General features: G+C 45.3%; 1 protein-coding gene across 1 annotated transcript in view; it reads right to left on the bottom strand.

Annotated features, from left to right (window-relative positions):
- agmo (alkylglycerol monooxygenase) overlaps positions 1–18,936 on the bottom strand; it is a 31,266-nt gene that overhangs the window by 9,728 nt on the left and 2,602 nt on the right. The window contains exons 2-12 of the mRNA XM_040166036.2: positions 17,775–17,905; positions 17,444–17,595; positions 9,488–9,591; positions 8,867–8,962; positions 7,116–7,182; positions 6,876–6,941; positions 5,909–5,988; positions 5,519–5,653; positions 3,523–3,639; positions 650–732; positions 232–337 (exon numbers count right to left, since the gene is read on the bottom strand). Of these exons, the coding sequence (XP_040021970.2) occupies positions 232–337; positions 650–732; positions 3,523–3,639; positions 5,519–5,653; positions 5,909–5,988; positions 6,876–6,941; positions 7,116–7,182; positions 8,867–8,962; positions 9,488–9,591; positions 17,444–17,595; positions 17,775–17,905 (1,137 nt within the window). The remainder of the gene's footprint in view (positions 1–231; positions 338–649; positions 733–3,522; positions 3,640–5,518; positions 5,654–5,908; positions 5,989–6,875; positions 6,942–7,115; positions 7,183–8,866; positions 8,963–9,487; positions 9,592–17,443; positions 17,596–17,774; positions 17,906–18,936) is intronic.

Genomic DNA, 18,936 nt, shown 5'->3' on the forward strand with positions numbered 1-18,936 from the left:
TGACGCCGTCTGTTTCTGACAGTTTTCATATGAGAATTTGTTATGATGATGTCACCATGTAGATACATTTTTCTGTCCTGTACATCTGTCGGAGACAGTCGAGAAACCGTTTTGTCGCCTCAACCCGCGGCTCTTTTGTTTCCATCCACAATATTCACCACGGTCTTGTAACCCACACCATCACCACCCGTCACCATTGTTACTTTGAAATCGCGCTGCAGGTCGTCTTACCTCCGTGGGGCCGGCCAGTGAAGACAGCAGGGGCTTTGCGCAGCCGTACCCCTGCATTGTCACCATGACGACGCAGCGCAGCATCTCCAAGAAAGCCGCCGTTGGCCTGAACACGAAGACACAATACGACGTTTCAGCTGGATACCTTAATTTTCATTGCATGGCTAAAATGTATTCCTGTTTCAGTTTGCAGCAGTCCAAAGCTTTATTTTAAACATATACATCAGGGCATGTTTTTAATACCCCCCCCCCCCCTCCTCCCTGAAACAAGTTTTGACAATTTTCTTGTTGTTTTGCAAAGATTTTTCTCCCATTTAAAATCTGAAAGAAACCAAGATTTGGAACCAGTGTCATGCATAACTGGATCCTTCTCTCTTGCTTCCCAGTCTGCCATTACAAACAAATATCAGAACTGTACCTCTGATCCATGATGAGGCCCAGGGAAGTGAGAGTGAGCAGAACGTAGCAGGTCATCCCCAGGACGGTTAACTGGGACAGCATCTATAGGAAGACATATATGCATGCTTGCCATGAGCGCTGTGGTTGAGAAGCTGAAAAAAAAAGACATTAGAATGTAAACCTTAAATTAATATCACAGTTCAGTTACGATCGCAGGAGCCCTCACTGGGAGAGCGGTCGTAAACCGCGCGCCGGCCGGGGCTGTTTACTGGTCAGTGCCAACCTAAACGTGTCCGGCCTTCGGCGTAAGTGCGCTGGCACACACACAGCATCCTGCAGCAGCGAATCCGCCCCTTGCTCCACACAGACGTGCATAGTTTGCAGGGACGCTCCGATCATCCCCGATGGGACTTGACCGCGGTGGAGGAGGCTTCGGTTTGAATCCCGATAGCAGCCCCCCCCCTTGAATGGAGCCAAAACAACCAACATCCCAGCAGAAACCCGATGCAGACTCACACTGACCTTTTCCAAACTATCTGGGAAGCACGGCGGAAAAAAACAAAAACGCAGCGGTACAGGACGCCGTGCACGCTGTAATTTGTGTTCTCTAACCTGCGGCCTTGGCTGAGGGCGGCAGCTGGAAGCGCCGCGTCTCCCGAGAGACGGCGCGGGCCGTCAGCTCGGGTTTGTATTTCTCTGACACTCAATGCGAAGCTCGAAAGCCGACTGCTCCCAAACGACCCCGAAGGGCAGAGAGAGTCAAGATAAAAATCCGCCCATCAAAAGGATGCGATACGTCCTCGTGTTTATTCAGGAATCGTAATCCATAAGAACCGTATTATCCGTATTATCTCATTGAGGGGTGATTTTTTCTTTTCTCCATGAATCAAAAGGCAGAGGGAGGGGGGCAGGGGGTGCAGGGGGGCATATTTCTGGCCTCCACCCATCTATCAGAGTGTAGAACCAGGACTGTCACAGTGTATTAAAGCAGAGTGATTACCGCGTGAGGGTTCACAGGCTACAGACACGGTTATTTTTAGCGAGAGGCACAAAGAGTGGAGAGTTATTTTGGGATCGGAAGGTTGTGTCGACTTATCTTCGTTCAATAACCCAGACGCACTCGGATAAGGATTCGCAACAGTTTTCAGGTGGAGTCAAATTTGAAAAGAAATCTTTTTTTTTTTTTTGTGTGTGTAACAAGAAATGTTTCACACGTCTCTCATCGTGTTAATTCTTTATGGGATCGAGTGCAAACTGCAGAAACAACAGCAGAGGACAGAAACGAAAGGGAACATCTGGTGGCAGCGAGTGTTTGTGTTATTCTGTTGTCCCCGGAGACGAAGCACATTAACTCATTATTGCAGCCGTTATTCTGATGACATTCATGAGAGCTCAGGGAATACACCCGGAGGGAAATGTTACTATTGCTAATTTACTGGGAATAAAGATGTAATTGATTAAAAATGACGTAAACAACAAATAGAAATATAATATCCTTAATACATGTCTACGGTTCACGTCAATGTTTTATCTTAACCTAGAATAATCCATCATAAATGATCTATTGATGCGGAGTAACTTTGGTTATTAAATGAATGTAGTGGAGTAAAGCACAGTAGAGCACATTTCCTTTCAATGTGCAGTGATATAGAAGTAGCAGAGTACAAAGTGTTTCTCCATCACGGTAAACAAGAGACCCACTAGTGTTGATAACTGCATGTTGCTGACGCTAGAAATCGGAATTGCACATAATTAACCCCGATTGCACATCATTTAGTTCAAAGTTCATGCTGTAGCTTTAAATGATAACCTAGCATAGCAAGTACTAAAGTCCAAATATCGTAAAGTTGCTAGAGGAGAGTCGTTCTGTGATTAGACTTGGTCGCTTCTACTCTCGGCCTCCAATAATCACTGTGAACCTGCAATAAAACGCACACGACTACGCTGATGGCGTAATTAAAGAGTAGCTTCATTCCATGTTTTTCGTGGCTTACAATTAACGCAGAGCCCACGAATTCGAGGGCGACGTATCATCAATTGTCGTGCGAAATAAGCGCCTGGCGAACATGTGGGTATAAATACATAACAGTGACATGATTTATCGTCGGGCCGCGGCGCTCACTTTGTTATTTTCCCCGTCCGAGTCCTGATTGCTGCATCCTGAAGGCTATTTGGGTTGGGAAATGGTCCACTCGACAATTAAGACGTTTGTGTTCACTGCCGGACCACCAGCTGGTGTTTCATTCGCCGAAAGGGAGGGGAACCCTCGACCCCGGATGGAGAGGTGTGTGTGTGTGTGTGTGATGGGGGGGAAGCAGCACGCCGGCAGCTATCAGAAGAAATACATTTTATTTGGGAGTCTGAAGGCGCTGGGCGTGACAGCACTTTTTGGCTAACCAAAACTATGCCAGGGGATAAGAGGCTTCCAAAGATAACTGCCGACAGGAGGAGGAAGGGGGTCTCTTGGCTCGTCGAGTGGAAAATAATAGACAAAGGTTGTTCTAGAGGGGAACGCCGATCAGTCATTCTGTCATGATGTTAGACGGAGCTGCTCTTTTCCTGCCGGCTAAGTAGAGGACGCTGCTCGACCGTGGAGCAGCCACAACAAACTGCATAATTGGGTGAAATAATGTTGGCAAACAAACACTCAGCGCTCAGCCTTAAATTAAAGAGTCCCGGACCACCTCGTCATACTTTATATGAGGGATTACGGTAGCCTAAACCTGACGGTAGCCGGCGAGCGACCAGCAGGTCACCGGCTTCGAGCGTTAAATGCTTCAGGAGGGCCGTCAGCGCGCTTTCGAACGAGGCAGATAACCTTCTGATCCAATTTAAAACCACAATTCCTCTGCAGGCGTTTGCAGTTTGCACATCTGCGACACATATACGCACCATTTTGTTTTCAAACAGATCATGGTAAGTCCCCAGCGCCAGCAGGAAATGTATGACCACATACAGTTGTAAAGGCAGCGGCCAGCTGGGATCATGAGCCACTTCCTGTCCGGTAACCTGCACATGGAAAATAAAACATGTTTAATTCCCCAAACACTCATATTTCTGTTGTAATTTTCTGGACAGATTCTCACACCATGCCTGTGCTTATATAACGGGATTCCTCAAGTTCAGCTTCCTGCTCACGGTAACGGGTTCAGGAGTTTTACAGTGCGGTCGTAGCGTTCTGAGCAGAGCAACACGGGTACCCACGCTCCTCATTAACAACCTTTTTGAAATACATATCAAATAGAATGTTTGGTCAGTTTTATTTCACTACGGCTCGGAGGACCAATAAAAAGCATTCGTATATAAAGCTGTATATATTTCAACTGGCGGCATGTTAAGTACATTTGACACACTTTCAGGTCTTACAACCGACTGACTGGCCGGAGCCTCTCACCAATGTGTAATCCCATTTGTTTACTTTTTGATTTATTCATTTCTAAAATCATCTGTTCGTTTCCAAGGACCCCATATGATGCCTCGTGCCAATCACCGCCAGGGACAATGATTACCTTGAAATGACACCAGAACCAAAGAAACAGAAAAGCAACAAATGTTTCTATTAGCAGATCCAGCTCAATGTTTGCATGCCGTCCAGTGAAGCTCTTGTGCTTGGCCACACACATTTGGTCATTTAAAAGAGAGGCAACTACAAAATTAAAACACATTTGAATGGCTATTGTGGGAAAAGAACATCAAAAAAAAATCCTCCAAAAACTATAATTAGGAGGATTATAACTAGAAGAAAAATAGACAGTGTAGGAGTTGGATTAAGGAAGTACAGGAAATGGCCAAATCAAAAGAATTTGTGGGCCCTAAAAAAGGAAAATGACACAAATAAACTCATAAAAGTCAAACTTCTCAGATGACCTGTGTCAGTTTCTACCTCGTATGTATTTAGTTTCTTTGTGGCTAAAAGGCCTTTTGTCGTTACAGGTCGAATTTCACAAAAGGGTGAAAATAAGTTTGTTGTGTTTTACCTCTAAAGTCATCCAGGATTTATTGGGTGAAGCAGTTTCCCCCCCAAACACACACAATTCCCTGACTCATTCGACCTGTGTTTTTCCCGGCTTCTTAACAAAGCAACTACGCCTGAGGGCCTTGGGCTCAAACGGCCTCCTTTTTAGGAATAAAGTAAAAATAAAACTGTCCAATCGCAGATCTAATTCGGGGGGGTTTCCCAGGATCCCGAGGAACCAAACCGCCACATGTGGGTTCCCCCCGCAGTCCTGTAGGTATTCCAGCCCGGTGCTCTGCTTATTCTCAAAGAGCTAAAACACGTTTCCAACGTCTCTCCTCCCTCACCCCTCCTTTCATTCCCTCATCGGCAGATATCACCGAGCAGCCGTCTGCGCGAAGCCTTTCAAGGTATTCCGGTTCAATTCCAGCTCTGTCCGTGTTCAGAATCACCCCGCTGGGTTTAAAGGGGCCAATTTAATTGTAAAGGCAAAGGGGAGTTTCTTTTCTCTTTTTTTGAAAAGTGTAAAGCATGGAGGGAAATATATACGTGACACCATAAGCGTTATTTCAAAGCTAACCGCCGGCGCATTCAACTGGAGCCTGTATTTCTTTCCACACACACACACACACACACACACACACATTCACACTTGACTGCATGCGGTTAAAATCCTGCAGACTGCCTTTTAAGAGACGGCGAAAATTGAACTTATTGTGTTCCCTCTACAAAGGCTTTGTAGCTTTTATTGGATGTGGCAGTTCCTTGTAAAACTCGTCGAATATGTGAATCCTTAAACGAGGAACGCTCTCGGGTCATTTAAGCCTGCGTTTTGTGTCGAACCGGTGGGTAACGAAGCCTATGGGCATCGTTGTGAAATTATACCTCCTGCGGGAATGATGTAAACGAGGGGATTTCCTTTTGGTTACCAACCTCCGGATTGTCGACGTGGTCGCCTAGCCGAAGTTTACCAGGACTCCAACTGGGACCTTTGAAGAAAGTCGACAGCTTGTCGCCGATAGTCTTGAACGTGTTGGACCGTCTCCACAAATACAAATAGTAGTGTAACTAAAAGAGAAGAAACAACATGCGTTTAGATGCTCGCACACATTTGGGCAACGTTAATGAAGACACAGCTGTGGCAACTCAACCAGAGTAGAAAGGTTTTTGCGGTCATTGAATTTTTTTTAAAAAAAAATCATCAAAAACAGCCAGAAAATTAGGGAAACTTGAGCTCATCGTCCCTCTCCTCAACTAACTAGTGTTGGGATGGACGAGAGGCTCAACGGTGGCCAAAACCATTGATGAAAACATGGGACCGACCTGAACGTAGAGGATTTCGAAAGTGTTGATGGGGAACACCAGGCCGAACACCACTTTGTCAGCCTCTTCAGCAAAGGTACCTGAGAAGTAGTTTTTTATTTACAGAATTTACATAAATGCAACGTAACACAACCCATTTACACATTCAGAGGACCGTCGGCAACATTATCGCTCTGCTCTATGCCACCTGGTAAATGTCCACAACATTTTGCTCTGTTTTGGCCTCCACCAAATCCTCAGGGAAATATCCGGCTCCCGAGCTAATCCCACATCAGCTCAGCCGTTGGTGTGATGACTACAGCAGGATCACAGCTTCTGGGATCAACCTCTTAAAACTGTCTGGAGCCAAAGCAAGAGAAATAAAACGGCCCCAGGGATTTCTGGGTAATGTAAACCTCAACTTTTAATCAGTTGCCCCTCTCTGACGTTTTGTGCAAGGGTGCTGACTTGAGTTAGAAGGCAACCCTGACGTTTATAGATATGGTTTCCTTTCATTTTGTTGTTATAACGGGTCATACCTCAACCTTTCACTACGGAGTAATGAGAGGGGAGACATCAGTGTCATTTCAAAGGTACGGGAGGAAGTGAAACAGATCAATTGAGGAGCCATTTTACATCACAAGCCGCTAAAATGAGTTCGTATTGATACTGAACGCTAATAAAAGCGGCTTGCTGGCTTTTGCGGGATCCAACCTTGATGTGGTTCCTTGACCAAAAGAAGAAGATAATTTGGGGGTTTAAAAAAGTATTACTTTTAAATGTCCCAGAGAATGTTCGAGATTTGTGTTGTGACTTTAATCTAAAAAACATTGATATTGTTTTGAACATTCCTCGGCTTTGATCGTTCGTACTTGGTGTCGATCCTGAAACATGCAGAAAATATTATATATTGCACAAAATATACGTGTAAATTCATCAGACTCGTTGATCCAAACTCACCGATGAATGTCTGAAGGCTTTTTCTTACCAAATATTCTGTCCCATATGATCAGTATTCCTCCGTAATTCTTATCAATGCAGTATTCATTTCTCCCTGTTGGGGAAAGATTTTGTGAGTATACAACAGACAAGACAAAAATCACCATTCAAGCTTTTATCGCACGTTTAATGGCGCTTTCTTTTGGTGTCGAGTGCCATCACACACAAGAAAATATTAAAAATGAATAATAGGTTGTCCCGCTCCTTGATGAAACAAAGTTGAACTCACCGTGATGAACTCGGTGGTGTTTTGGGGTGTTGAAGACCCACTCCAGGGGTCCGAGGTCTCTGATCAGCTGAATTAGAACAACCGCATAGAGAACATTACATATATGGAGAATGGGGTCAGTAGATTTCATCATGACATACTTTTTAAATCATGAGATATACACTGTGTGAGTTATTTCATTTATTCCTGGTGGTTGGTGAAGGCTGAAAGGATGTGCACCACATTAAGACAAGGTACATCCCCAGGGGAGCATGAATGTGGAATTGAATCTGATGGTAAAACTACTCGGATATTACATTGGCCTCCCTGGAGCCACGGCGCCGTCATGCCTTAAACTGACCACCGTAACGCCTTAGAGTTCAAGATGACATCTTCAAACAGCTCTGGTTAGTTTTGACCAGAGACGCAGTCTGAAAATAGAAACAAATTACCTGTTGATCGACTAATCCTTATATCCTATTAGTCGGACTGACTTTCTGAGATTACCATGGATAATTTAACATGGAGTCCAGGACTCTTGTTTTGGGGTAATATTATTTCAGTTAAAAAGGTGTTTTGCTGATCATAGTCCTACTTACGGACTAGTAGGATAAAAAGAAAAGGTGTGATCCTTGCTGGTAGACATTTTGTGCATAAAGCTATCAAACGTGAATCACTTTCTCCTCTTGGAAACCAAACGGATGCACCGCTGAGTCATTAAAGGCTACCGAGGTCAAAAACAGCGCATTTCCCACAGCTCACGTTTCTCTCCAGGCTGCAACGCTCAGATTATTTAGATGTTTGATCGAACTGAACGGAACCTCTCGGTCTGGAAGAACTCGCGCGGCCGGACAGAGTTCCTCTGGGATTGATTTCATTTATGCAGCGGCTGGCGGCCGAGCGTGAGAGTTTTATCCCGACTGAAAAGGGTCTCCACCACTTCAGCTCCAGCATCTGAGGATTGAGCTGAGCGGCGAACAGCGTGCCAATAAATTACATGACATCAAAAAAAAAAGAAAAGAAAGGCCATAAAGGAGGCATAAATTACATCCCTTCAGAAAATTGTGACTATTAAGACTGTTTTCACTAATAGTGCACTAAAAGATGGAAGGCGTTCCAAATCCATTCATCCCCTCTCAAGATTGTGGGGATTGTAAAAGTGATACTCCCGGTCACTTTAAAAGTCTGAGAAAGAGCGGTCATGCTTCTGTTTGGAATATTTCATGCAATCTCATTATTTTTTATTGAATACAGGTTCCACTGCAACTCCGAGTCGCACAAAGGCTCGACTTAGCAGGCGGATTCGTTTTGGCGCGGCGAGAAAGAAACTTTTAAAGACTTTTCTTCCGTCACTTTTTTCTTTTAACTTTGCACAGCAACGACGACGTTAATAGGAGATTCATACACAGCCACAAGTGCTGCATGTTGATGGATTTTATATATTTACATATTATAACAATTCTAACAAGCAATGGGTTGCATTAAAAAAAATAAAAATTGTACATAAATGTTTTCCTCGTGTGTGAATTTTTAACTATTTAGCTTTTCCACCCAAAGGTTTCCTTTCCTCGTCCGACAGGTGAAGAGTCAGCATTTGGAGCAAAGACATGAACGAGGACGCGTGTCTGCTGATGCATGATGGTAGTTGTTGTTTAACTGCAGAATCCAACAGTCCAAAATCTAAATACAGTCAAACATCATCTCTTGTTATCTTCTTTAGGATAAAGAGTCAATTAATGACAGAATAAGTAACCTGTGAGTGAAATGTTTACCTCAGTGTGGATCCAGAACTGATACAGGAGGTTTAACTGTATGTGGACGGCGAAGACGGTGGGAGGTGCAATCAGAGCCAAAGGCATGTAGAAAATCTGAGGAGGCACAGAAGGTGTCTTTTATCAACATGTTGCATAATACAAAGATGGTCCTGTAAATCTGAACACTATATTACTAACCCATAGCATTATATTTTATTTTATTCCTCTTGCACCGTTGTCTTGTCGTCCATTGTCGTACTGTTACGCAGAGACCGCCAAGTCAAATTCCTTGTATGCCTGACATACTATGGCAATAAATGCTTCCTGATTCCTGTGATAACGGTAGTAACGCTGTCATTAGCACGTCTAAAACACTTAGAGAACTACTCCTGCATGCCGACAGAAGGCCCAACACAAGGTAATGAGGTAGATTTTCACACAGTCCATCACAAATGTCACTGATGTGAAGATGTCTGCAATGTGGGAAATTACTTTTGAGAAGCACGGATAACCCACAGATTCAAGTAGGAACTATTTATTTCCCAGCGAACTTGGGAAGCGTGTGTCCGTACTCGATAACACTAGCTAACCCAGCGCCACTGAAACATTGTTCGTAGATGAAACGGGGACAATACTCACCCAGGATGTGAACTGCTGGGTGAGGGACTGTCTGAGGGCTGTGGTGAGGTTGAAGTACTCTGAGCTGTGGTGAACCTGGTGAGCAGCCCAGACGATGGACACCTCTGGAGAAGAATGACACGCACACAAAAGATTCAGGACAAAAAAACGATACAAGAATTCCTAGATGAAACGCGGCTTCAGAAAAGTTCAGCTACTTTTTAGATCAGCACAAGTGATTTATCTCAACAATCAACCCCAGCACATGAGAAACTGGACACCTTCGTCCCCAGAAGGATTGGAGGAAGAGGAGAGGGGGGGGGGGGGGATTCGGCAGCAGCTGGTCAGCGTCCAGTCTGATGTCCCAGTGCTCCAGTTTACATTCCTCTGCTGTGTTGTGATACTTGCTACATTAATATCTGTGTTACACTTCATTTTAACATCCAAAGGGAACATGCTTGTTAAGTTTCACAGGATCTCCGGGCCGTTTCCGGACCACCCTGTCTAGTCTGTGCATTTTTGGCACCTCACGGCCACTCAGGCCTCTGCAGCCGTACAAGAGAGAACAGTAACCTTCAAATATCGCAGAACCACAGAGTTCCATATCGACGATGTATAGTAATGCATTCGTGAAAATAAAAAGAGCAGCCAACGGTCTGAAATGAAGTTTAAGTTTTATGAACGTCCATGATGTGTAAGGGGATTTGTGATTAAGGGATCAATTATCAAGCAATTCAACTTTTATTATTACACATGGCATGCATGGATGTGTGCGTATCACAAGCTTATTTCTGGCATTTATAGTATTTTTTTTCTCTAAAAAGGTTTTAATTTAAAAAGGAGTAGTTACACATTTTGGGAATCCATTCTATTGCTCTTTGATGAAGATGATAAATACAACTTGTCATGGCTGTATAGTAAAGACAAAGAAGATTAGCTGCTTCTGCTTCAAAATGACAACGTTTATGCTCTAAAACATTGAGGTTTGAGCCTTAAACCAGTCATAATACACTTAATAAATTAGAGCTATTTGCAGGTCCGTCTGGATCTGTAACCAGCACCTTTGCATAATGCAATTTGTTTTTTTACCAAGGTGTTGTTCTTTGTATGCAAACACGTCTCTCTTGCAACATGATGGGATGATCATCGATCGGTTCACACACCGAGGATGTGGGAACCTAAGTGTCGACTTGCTTAACGTGGGAACACGCCATTCTGTTTTGGCAGTATCTCTCAAAATCGGCACCTCAAACTCCTCTATCGCTGTTTAATAAGCTTGCCGACTGCATTGAGTCGAGCGTCCCGATGGGCCGCCGCACCTGAACAAACACGCCGCTGGGCGCCGGAAGGTGTGCAGAGGACCTTTCCCGACACCTCTCCAATCAGTGAGACCGAGGTGGACTTCCTCACGCGTTTTCTGGGGGGGGGGGGAATGAGGTGCTCCCAGAGCAAAGTACCGCGCCCGAGCAATGCTCCACACCTCCGATATATAACAGGGTTATTGCTGCGTTTTAGCAGGCGTGAGAGGATAAATGTCACGGGGGAATGTTTTTGGAAGCGTCCCACAGTGGGAAACAATGTATTTGGGTTTGAGTATGAATGGAAGGAACAGGGTTGGAGTTTATTTCAAACTTTATTTTCCCTCTCAAGGCAACTGACAGACAGTTTGCACACAACTTATGAGTCCGAGAGGAGAGGGGTAAGAATTAAAAAAAAAATGAAAAGAAGTCTGAGGGAGTCAGGCACTAGAATTATGAAGTTTCTTCCGCTGTGCACTGTGGGGGATTCAGAGATGAACTGTGCTGCTAAGAGACATATTGAGAGGATAATCTGCCCTTTGTTTAATTCCAGCAGCCGGAGTCTCTTTTTTTGCTTTTTTCCCCCCTTCTCACAGGAACCGTGCTTGGCAGGTTCCAGGACTACGGGCGGCTGAGATTGATGCTTCTTGTCATTAATGGGAAGTAGGAACCGCTAGGCTTCACTGCAAGCCCATGTACTGGTCTCTGGACTCGGCGGGACGCCGCATAGTTTGGCAGCGCCCGGTCAGGAGGGAAGCCCCGTTAATGGTGAGAACCAATGCCACTGAGCCCGCGTTCCCAGCAAGAGCAGAGAGAACGCTGAGGACGCCGCTTCCATCTGGCCTCCGGCGAGCCCCCGACTCACGCCATCCCGGGAACAGCAAGCATGAGTGCGCGCTAGTCAGGTGAAGGACAGCTTGGACGCGTCACATGAGGCCGTGCTCATACATTACCGAAGGGGTCTTTCATCCAAATCCCTGGAACGTTAACTCGATGTTTACCTCGAGTTAACGTTGTGGCTGTGTGAATCATTACTGCTGTCCGTGAGGAACAAAATGTGAAGGTGGAGCAACCGTTTAACGTTTTAAGGGGGAGTTGAATATTAACCAATGAAATGAAAAGACACGTTTGTAGTAAAACAATTACAATTGTCCTTACATCAGTGATTCTAAAATTGTGCTGTATTATTAAAAACATTTACTGTATGAAATCCTACAGATCTCAGTAGGGCTGTTGTATGAAGGCCAAGGTGCAATCTGGGCTCAGCATCTTGCTCGATGGCACTTGTTGGGGTCTGGGGCTTGAACCGCCAACCTCCCAGTCGTTAATCAGTCCCCACGGGGTTCAATAAACCCTCGGCAGCTCAGCCTGGCTTATACGTCGTCTCAGCATCCAGCGATCTGACAAATGTGATGAAATACTTGAGTCAGTCCAAATCGTCGCTGGGCCCGAACTCGCTAAGTTGAGAAAATATGACTGCGGTTCAAATTGAATTCTATGGAGAGCAGTGACGGGTGATGCGTGTTCAGTCGCAATGAAATATTTACGATTAAAGATTTCAGAGTTTAAATTGTTCCGATGGCAACAAATAGTACAAAAGAAAGTAATAATGTCCTTAATGATGAGCGGCTATAGTATAAACCTTACAATAAACTCTCATATATCCCGTTTTATGACGTTATATATTTTTGTTTACATGGTGCAGCCAAAACGAGCCTCATTGTTCCGGTATTCACCGCTGGCTGCGAGAGAGGAGGTCTGACGGCATGTTGATGTATTTCCACCATTCTCAGTGCTCACTGTTGAATTATATCATGACACATAATCAAGGCCTATAAATCATCATCAGTCACGTTACGGGAGCCAGTTAGGCTCCAACACGCTCTGTTTACGTCCTCCTCGACACTGTCGGGAGTGGTGCTTATATAACCAGAGTCGTATATAAACGCGAGGAAGCAAAGTCCTGCTGCGCTGCAACCGACGCAGCCGCACCAGAGGCCTGGAGTAAGTGCCCATTAACGCTCAATCTGCTCCTGGACGACGCCGCCATGAAAAGGAAAGTATGAGTATTCAAAAAAGAAAAATAACAAGCGGAGGACGAGGGCCAAATTTGCTCAATTTGACAAAACCGTATGAAAGAAAAAAGCTTTTTTCACCACTCGGCTGGCGGTCCGTCACCCTCGGCGACAAACCCCTGGCAGCGAGAGACGCCGCCCCTTCTGAGTGGTGGGCCGACCTGTCAATCAGCCGGGTAATGGCCTGTGTTAGCTGGTGTGTTTGTATTGGAGGGCTCTCGAAATTTGGGGGGAGGGAGCGAGCGCCGTGCTTCATGTTGTCTACGCAGCTCACACACACACACACACACACACACACACACACTTTCAGCACCCTCGAACCGGGTGGATGACTGAAGCAGATCTTAACATACGCAACATTCTATTTGAATGTATTCAATTCTTCTGGACTAGTGGACATAAATCATTTTCTCTGTTGCAAACACAAAAAGATGTATTTTGTATTATATGCAATAACAACTTAGGGTTTATGGAAGATTTAAAAATGCTGGTTAAATTAAAAAACAGAAGAAATGAAGTGAAATACAACAGGCTTTTTAATATGCCTTTCCCTTTAAAGTGGGCATTTTATGTGTAATTAAATTAATACTAAATACTTTTATTTATTCTTATCAGAATCTTAGATAAATAAGAATCTCCTTATTTATCTAAGATGGGGGGGAAACATTTTCCCCCCCATCCCCTAATAACAACTCGTATTCATCATTCATGTCCACACTTCTTCCTCCTAAACCCTGGACGCTGACAGCGGGAAGTGTCTCCGTGCGACGAGGGGAGCAACGCGAGGGCAGCAGTCAGCCGGACGGAGCGACCCTCTCAACCCGCATGTCACGCTCCTCTTTTCCACACTCACTTTAACAGCTGCTCATACGCGACGGGACCTCTCTCTCTCTCTCTCTCTCTCCCTCTCTCTCTCTCTCCCTCATCCTGCAACCTGCACTTGGCCAGGAATCGCCGTGACGACGACCCCGTGCAGGTTTACCACCACATGGTCTGTGTCCACGGGGGAGCACATCCGTTTGTCTTAACAACCGCTGCTGTCTGCAGGGCCAAATGCGTGGGAAGGCAGTGTGGGGGGATGGGGGGGGGGGTGCATGGACCGAAATGCAGGATGTCGTTAGGGTGCATATCTTTCTGTCCATGCGTGTGCTTCGTGCGTCGCCTGAAACAACACATCTCACCTCCACCACCATGTGACCTCATGAAATACATGAGACACTGGGAGGGGAGACCAGAGGACACGTGTCACACTTCCTGACATCTATTTTAAATTGTTTTTTTTTTTACACTGAACACTGGATCCCAGGCAACGCAGGAAACAATCAGGATTCGAAGGCAAACAGGCGTCAAGGGACATAATCTTCGAAAGAAAATCAGCGAGACAAACATAGGAACTAATGTACAGCGGAGACTGAGTGGAGGAAGAGGAAGGCGGAGATTCAGAAGCTTCCGGCTGTTTTTATTTCTCACACCGCCCGACAAATGCAAACAATAAGCTGCTCAGAGACATTGAGAGGTAGTGGAATACCCACCCAAAACCCCCCACTGAAATACAGAGAGTCATCGGCTTCAGAAGAGAAAGGTATGTTTAGAAAAATGTGCCGCGAAGGTCGTTTGATTAGAGCAACACATGCAGATGCTTTTCCTCAGAAACAACAAAAGGATAATGGTGACAGAGGGAGCCCGCTGAAGCTGCAGTGCATAGATTCCCGGGACCTACACCGGTGGGTCTAAGCAAATATAGATATCAAGAGTTCAGAAAAACAACCACTTCATCAGTGTGTGCACAAAGGTCATTCAAATGATTGAGCCGGCACATTCGCCTAAATTTGAACCACGGCTGGTGTTTGTCAGCAGACCTCACGCGCCACAAACGCCTGCAGCGGGATCCAGTCACAAGCATTCCATCTCCGAGAGGATCATGGGTTGGGGCGCGCGTGCGTGTGCGTGTGTGTCATCATCAGACCTGGACACCACGCCACACCATTAAAGATGCTAAAATCTATGATTTCATGCAGATTCCTGAATTTCATCCAAAAGGCTGCAGAAAAAAAAGGCAGCGTTCGTCTTTCAATCCGGTGTTTTCTCCGGGATCACAGCGTCTGGCAGGAGTGAAGCCGAGTGGGAATGTCTCCTCAGTCAAAAACGGCATCAGCACAGGATGAAGTCCCTTCGGCCTAATTTCCACTTAATCATCTTCGAGCTGTCCATTCATGTGGAAGTCATGAGGGGAACTACGAAGGGGAATAAAGGGCCATAAAACTGAGAAGGACATTCTAGACTGAGGCAATAAGGGCTCATATTCCCCAGCAGAGGGTGTCACCTTTGCCCCATTTTGCATTTCTCTGTTGTGATCTTTCCCCTATTACGTAATATTAAGATCTATAGCTCATTTGGCCTGACACAATAGGATTATTGATGCGGTGTTCCTGTCGTTTTGAGGCAAGAAAACGGCGAGATTGTTCCAAGACACGAGTGCAATAATAAAAAAAGTCCCCAAAAGCAGCGTTGCATGACAATTCGACCCTCATTAAACTGCTGAAATGATACTTTCTACCCGCATCCTGCAGCCGTCTCCTTCCTCAGCGCCTCGTGATAGGAAACACCCAGCCCACACGCTGGAAGCTTTTCGATGACCGGGATGACCTCGGCCGACCGCCGAGGGCCACGGCGAGCCCGTCCTGCGGTCCAGGAGGGCCGCTTCGCTTCGGTTACGAGGGGAAAAATCTCCAGACAGTTACAGCGACCCCACAACGTTCCACGATGGCAACGCCAGTCCAAGAGGAAATGAAAGTGGAATCATTCTTTTTATTTAGATGTAATACAATTATTCTGCGGTTTAAAAATATGATACTTCCCCGTCAGACGATGACGTCAACGGCGGGAACACACACACACACACACACAGATTATGCTGGTTTCCTAGCACATTTAGACTCAATTAGACTCAGATCATTCAGGCTCGAACACTGAAGGTTTATTTAAATAATCTGATCTTTCCCAGTTTCTCGATCCGTGTATAATCGTGGTTTAGGTCCTTCGCCAACACAACTCCTTTCTAAGGTTGTAAAAGTAAAAACGGGTTTGTGTCCAGATTCTAAACTGGAATTTTAAAATTTGTTTTAAGAAAAGGGTACATTTTAGGAAATAAGAGTTTTTATTAGTGTATTTATAGTGATGATTAGTTGATATCCATCTTACTTTCCAATTCAGACAGACTTTGGATTTAATTATTTTGGGTGAAGGGGGCACCGCTGCACGTATTGATTTTTCATTCCAATGCACCACAGAGGTATGTTCAATGTCCTTGGTCTTGTACATTATGTGAGTCGCATGTCTCTGTAAGATGAAGGAAGATAAAAGCAAAAGCCCACAGATTGCAGTGAGAAACTGAACCACTAGTGCACTTTAAAGGACAACTGCCGATGTTCCTCTGTCACCTCGAAGTCCTGTCGGGCAGTTCTTGGAGAGACGGTTTTCCAAACACAGCTTCTGTGGAGCCACATTCTGGACCTTCAGCCAAAACCACGCGGACAAGTCGGCGGGCAGCTTGATGTGCCACTGACACAAATAAACATCGGTGCAGGCCACGGATAAATACATCTCTTCCGGTGTGGCAGCCAAGCATCTGGCACGTGCATCAGTTGAGCAAAAATACAGGAAAGATGTCGAGCTACCACTGTGGAAACACTGTACCCGGCATACATCTTTTATTTCTGCTTTAATGGCGATGCTGCAGGACGTTGCTGCTTTAGCGCGTTGACTATATCGAGCTCGTTGCTGTGGGCTCCGGGTTAAGACCACTGCCCCCCCGGAGACTAAGGCCTCTAACATCTGCACAGCTCTAAAAACAGCTGCATGTAACTCAGAAATAATTGCTTCCTTTACAAGGTCCAGGACAGCATGATGTGTGCGCTATCTCGTGTGCGCCTTCCTGCAGGGATGGCAACTAAATCAACATGCAAGACCATCAATCATCAGCTGGCTTCGTAGTTTTCGGTCGGCGTTATCTGAATGATTTATAATTAAAAAGGAAGGCGTAAAAAAACGTGCAGAAGCCCACTTAGAACAATGGCCATTAGCCATGTTTAAGTAGGAAATCAAGTATTTGTATGACCGCTGGAGAATATGCTACAGACATGACTTCTGCTGGACTTTGATACTATTCCAGCAGGAAAAAGGGGGTCACTGTTCAAATCCGCAATCAACACCATAAATCCGAACTGTCCACGGCCACAGTGCTCCGAGAAGGAGCAAAGTCAAAGGGGTCAAAGTATGAGGAGCACAACAACAATAAAAAAAAGCACAGGTTGCACCTGTTTCTGTATCATGTGCAGTGCACAAACCATACGGCACAAGTACTACCAAAAAAAATACTCACGAACTAGACTGTCAAACATACATTGTATATGATACCTCACCTAGTACGCTTGTTTACATATTATTTGTACAACTTCTTTTCATGAAATTAGGTGGACTCACTACCCTCTCGGTTGTGTGCCGTCAGTGAGGTATGTTTAATTATGATTATGTTGAGCGTTTCCACCTATCGGCATTCCAACCCTATGCCCCCCCCCCCCTCTGTGAGTGTCTCGTGCGGCTACCGTGAGCGATGCGGTGGACCCAGTAGTAGCAGAAGTCCACGCCCACGAAGGTGAGCCACCAGGTCCAGGCGGAGTCCCAGGGGAGCTCCAGCAGGTGGTACCGGTCCCACACGAACACGTACGCAGTCAGCTCACAGCTCCTCATGAACAGCCTGAAGGGAGTGGGGGGGGGGGGAGGGGGAGGGGGGTCACTACCATCGATATTGTGTGCTTTTCAAAATAATGGAGCTATAACTGTGTGACTCCTGATGCAGCCGCCTCCTGTTTGCTTACATCACACTACAAAAGTTCACCACAAGTCACTTGACTTTGAGCGGCCTGAAACACTCACAGTGGGATTCTGGAGATCATTCCACAGGACACAGAGGTGAGTCCGTCACTGATGGTGAGCACTGGGGATCCTGTCTTCAGCAGGCCCACCACCATCTCCAGCACCATCAGTCCTATGAAGAAAGGAGTGGCCTGTGTACACACACACACACACACAGAATCATGATTCAGCACTGTTGCAAACTGTGAAAACAAGACAGTTTCAAGGCCACTGTTGATTTTAGGGGAATGTGTTGAGCTTGGATATTTGTCTTGGCAGACGAGCTAAAAGCCTGCAGGACTTTCATGTCTTGTGATCTGGGATGTTTGTTCCACTGTAACTGGTCTAAAACCACAATGTTTTGGCAGACTGTGGATCACAAACATTCGTCTGAGAAGAGCTGCGCTGGAGTTTGTGCCAACAAACCACAACATGTAACTGGACTGTCTGGATGTTGGCTGAAAGAAAGGCAATCCAGATAACGTGGTAATTACAACTGTTGCGTAGTCTGAGAATTTGTTCTTTTATCTTTTTTTTTTCTTTTTCAATTTGTTGTTTTAAGTAGCCTACCTTCAATTGCTAAAATCTGAACATTAATATAGCAAACAACCCGCCAAGTAATGTCTAGTTGAGCAGACAATGATGTCATCTGTTGGAATCCTCCGAGTGCATGTTAGCGCGCAACACCGTTAGCTCTGTCAGGACTGTTCGCACCTTTAGCTTTGTTAGCAACGTTAGCTCAGCAGTCGCCAGGTCAAGAGCGGCAGGGATCCAATTCCGTCAAACACAGACACGCTCTGAATATGGAACCTTTTAGTAACCTTGTTATTAAGCTGCTCTAATAAAAAACACCAGAATTTTAGTGTTTTTTCCTTTAAACAGATGTTGATAACTTTTCATGCACAAGAAGCGGCATGCTTCTTTTTCCTTCTTGGTAACAAAAAAAACAACAACTTAAATTTTCTAAATTATATTTTCCAAAATTTGTAAAAAGGATGGAGTACATTTAGTAACCAGTTGTGACAAAACAAATGGAAAGCCATACGCAAACAGTCAGTGACGGGCCTCCCTCTCTAACTGTGCTGGAAACATGCAATAACCTCTTAATGGGTCTGTCAAACATGGAACAAATTAGTGAGGGACGGGGTTACCAAACAGGTCACGAGTGCGTTTTCAGCGGCGT

Source organism: Gasterosteus aculeatus, chromosome 20, assembly GCF_964276395.1.
Source record: "Gasterosteus aculeatus chromosome 20, fGasAcu3.hap1.1, whole genome shotgun sequence".
Taxonomy (NCBI): domain Eukaryota; kingdom Metazoa; phylum Chordata; class Actinopteri; order Perciformes; family Gasterosteidae; genus Gasterosteus; species Gasterosteus aculeatus.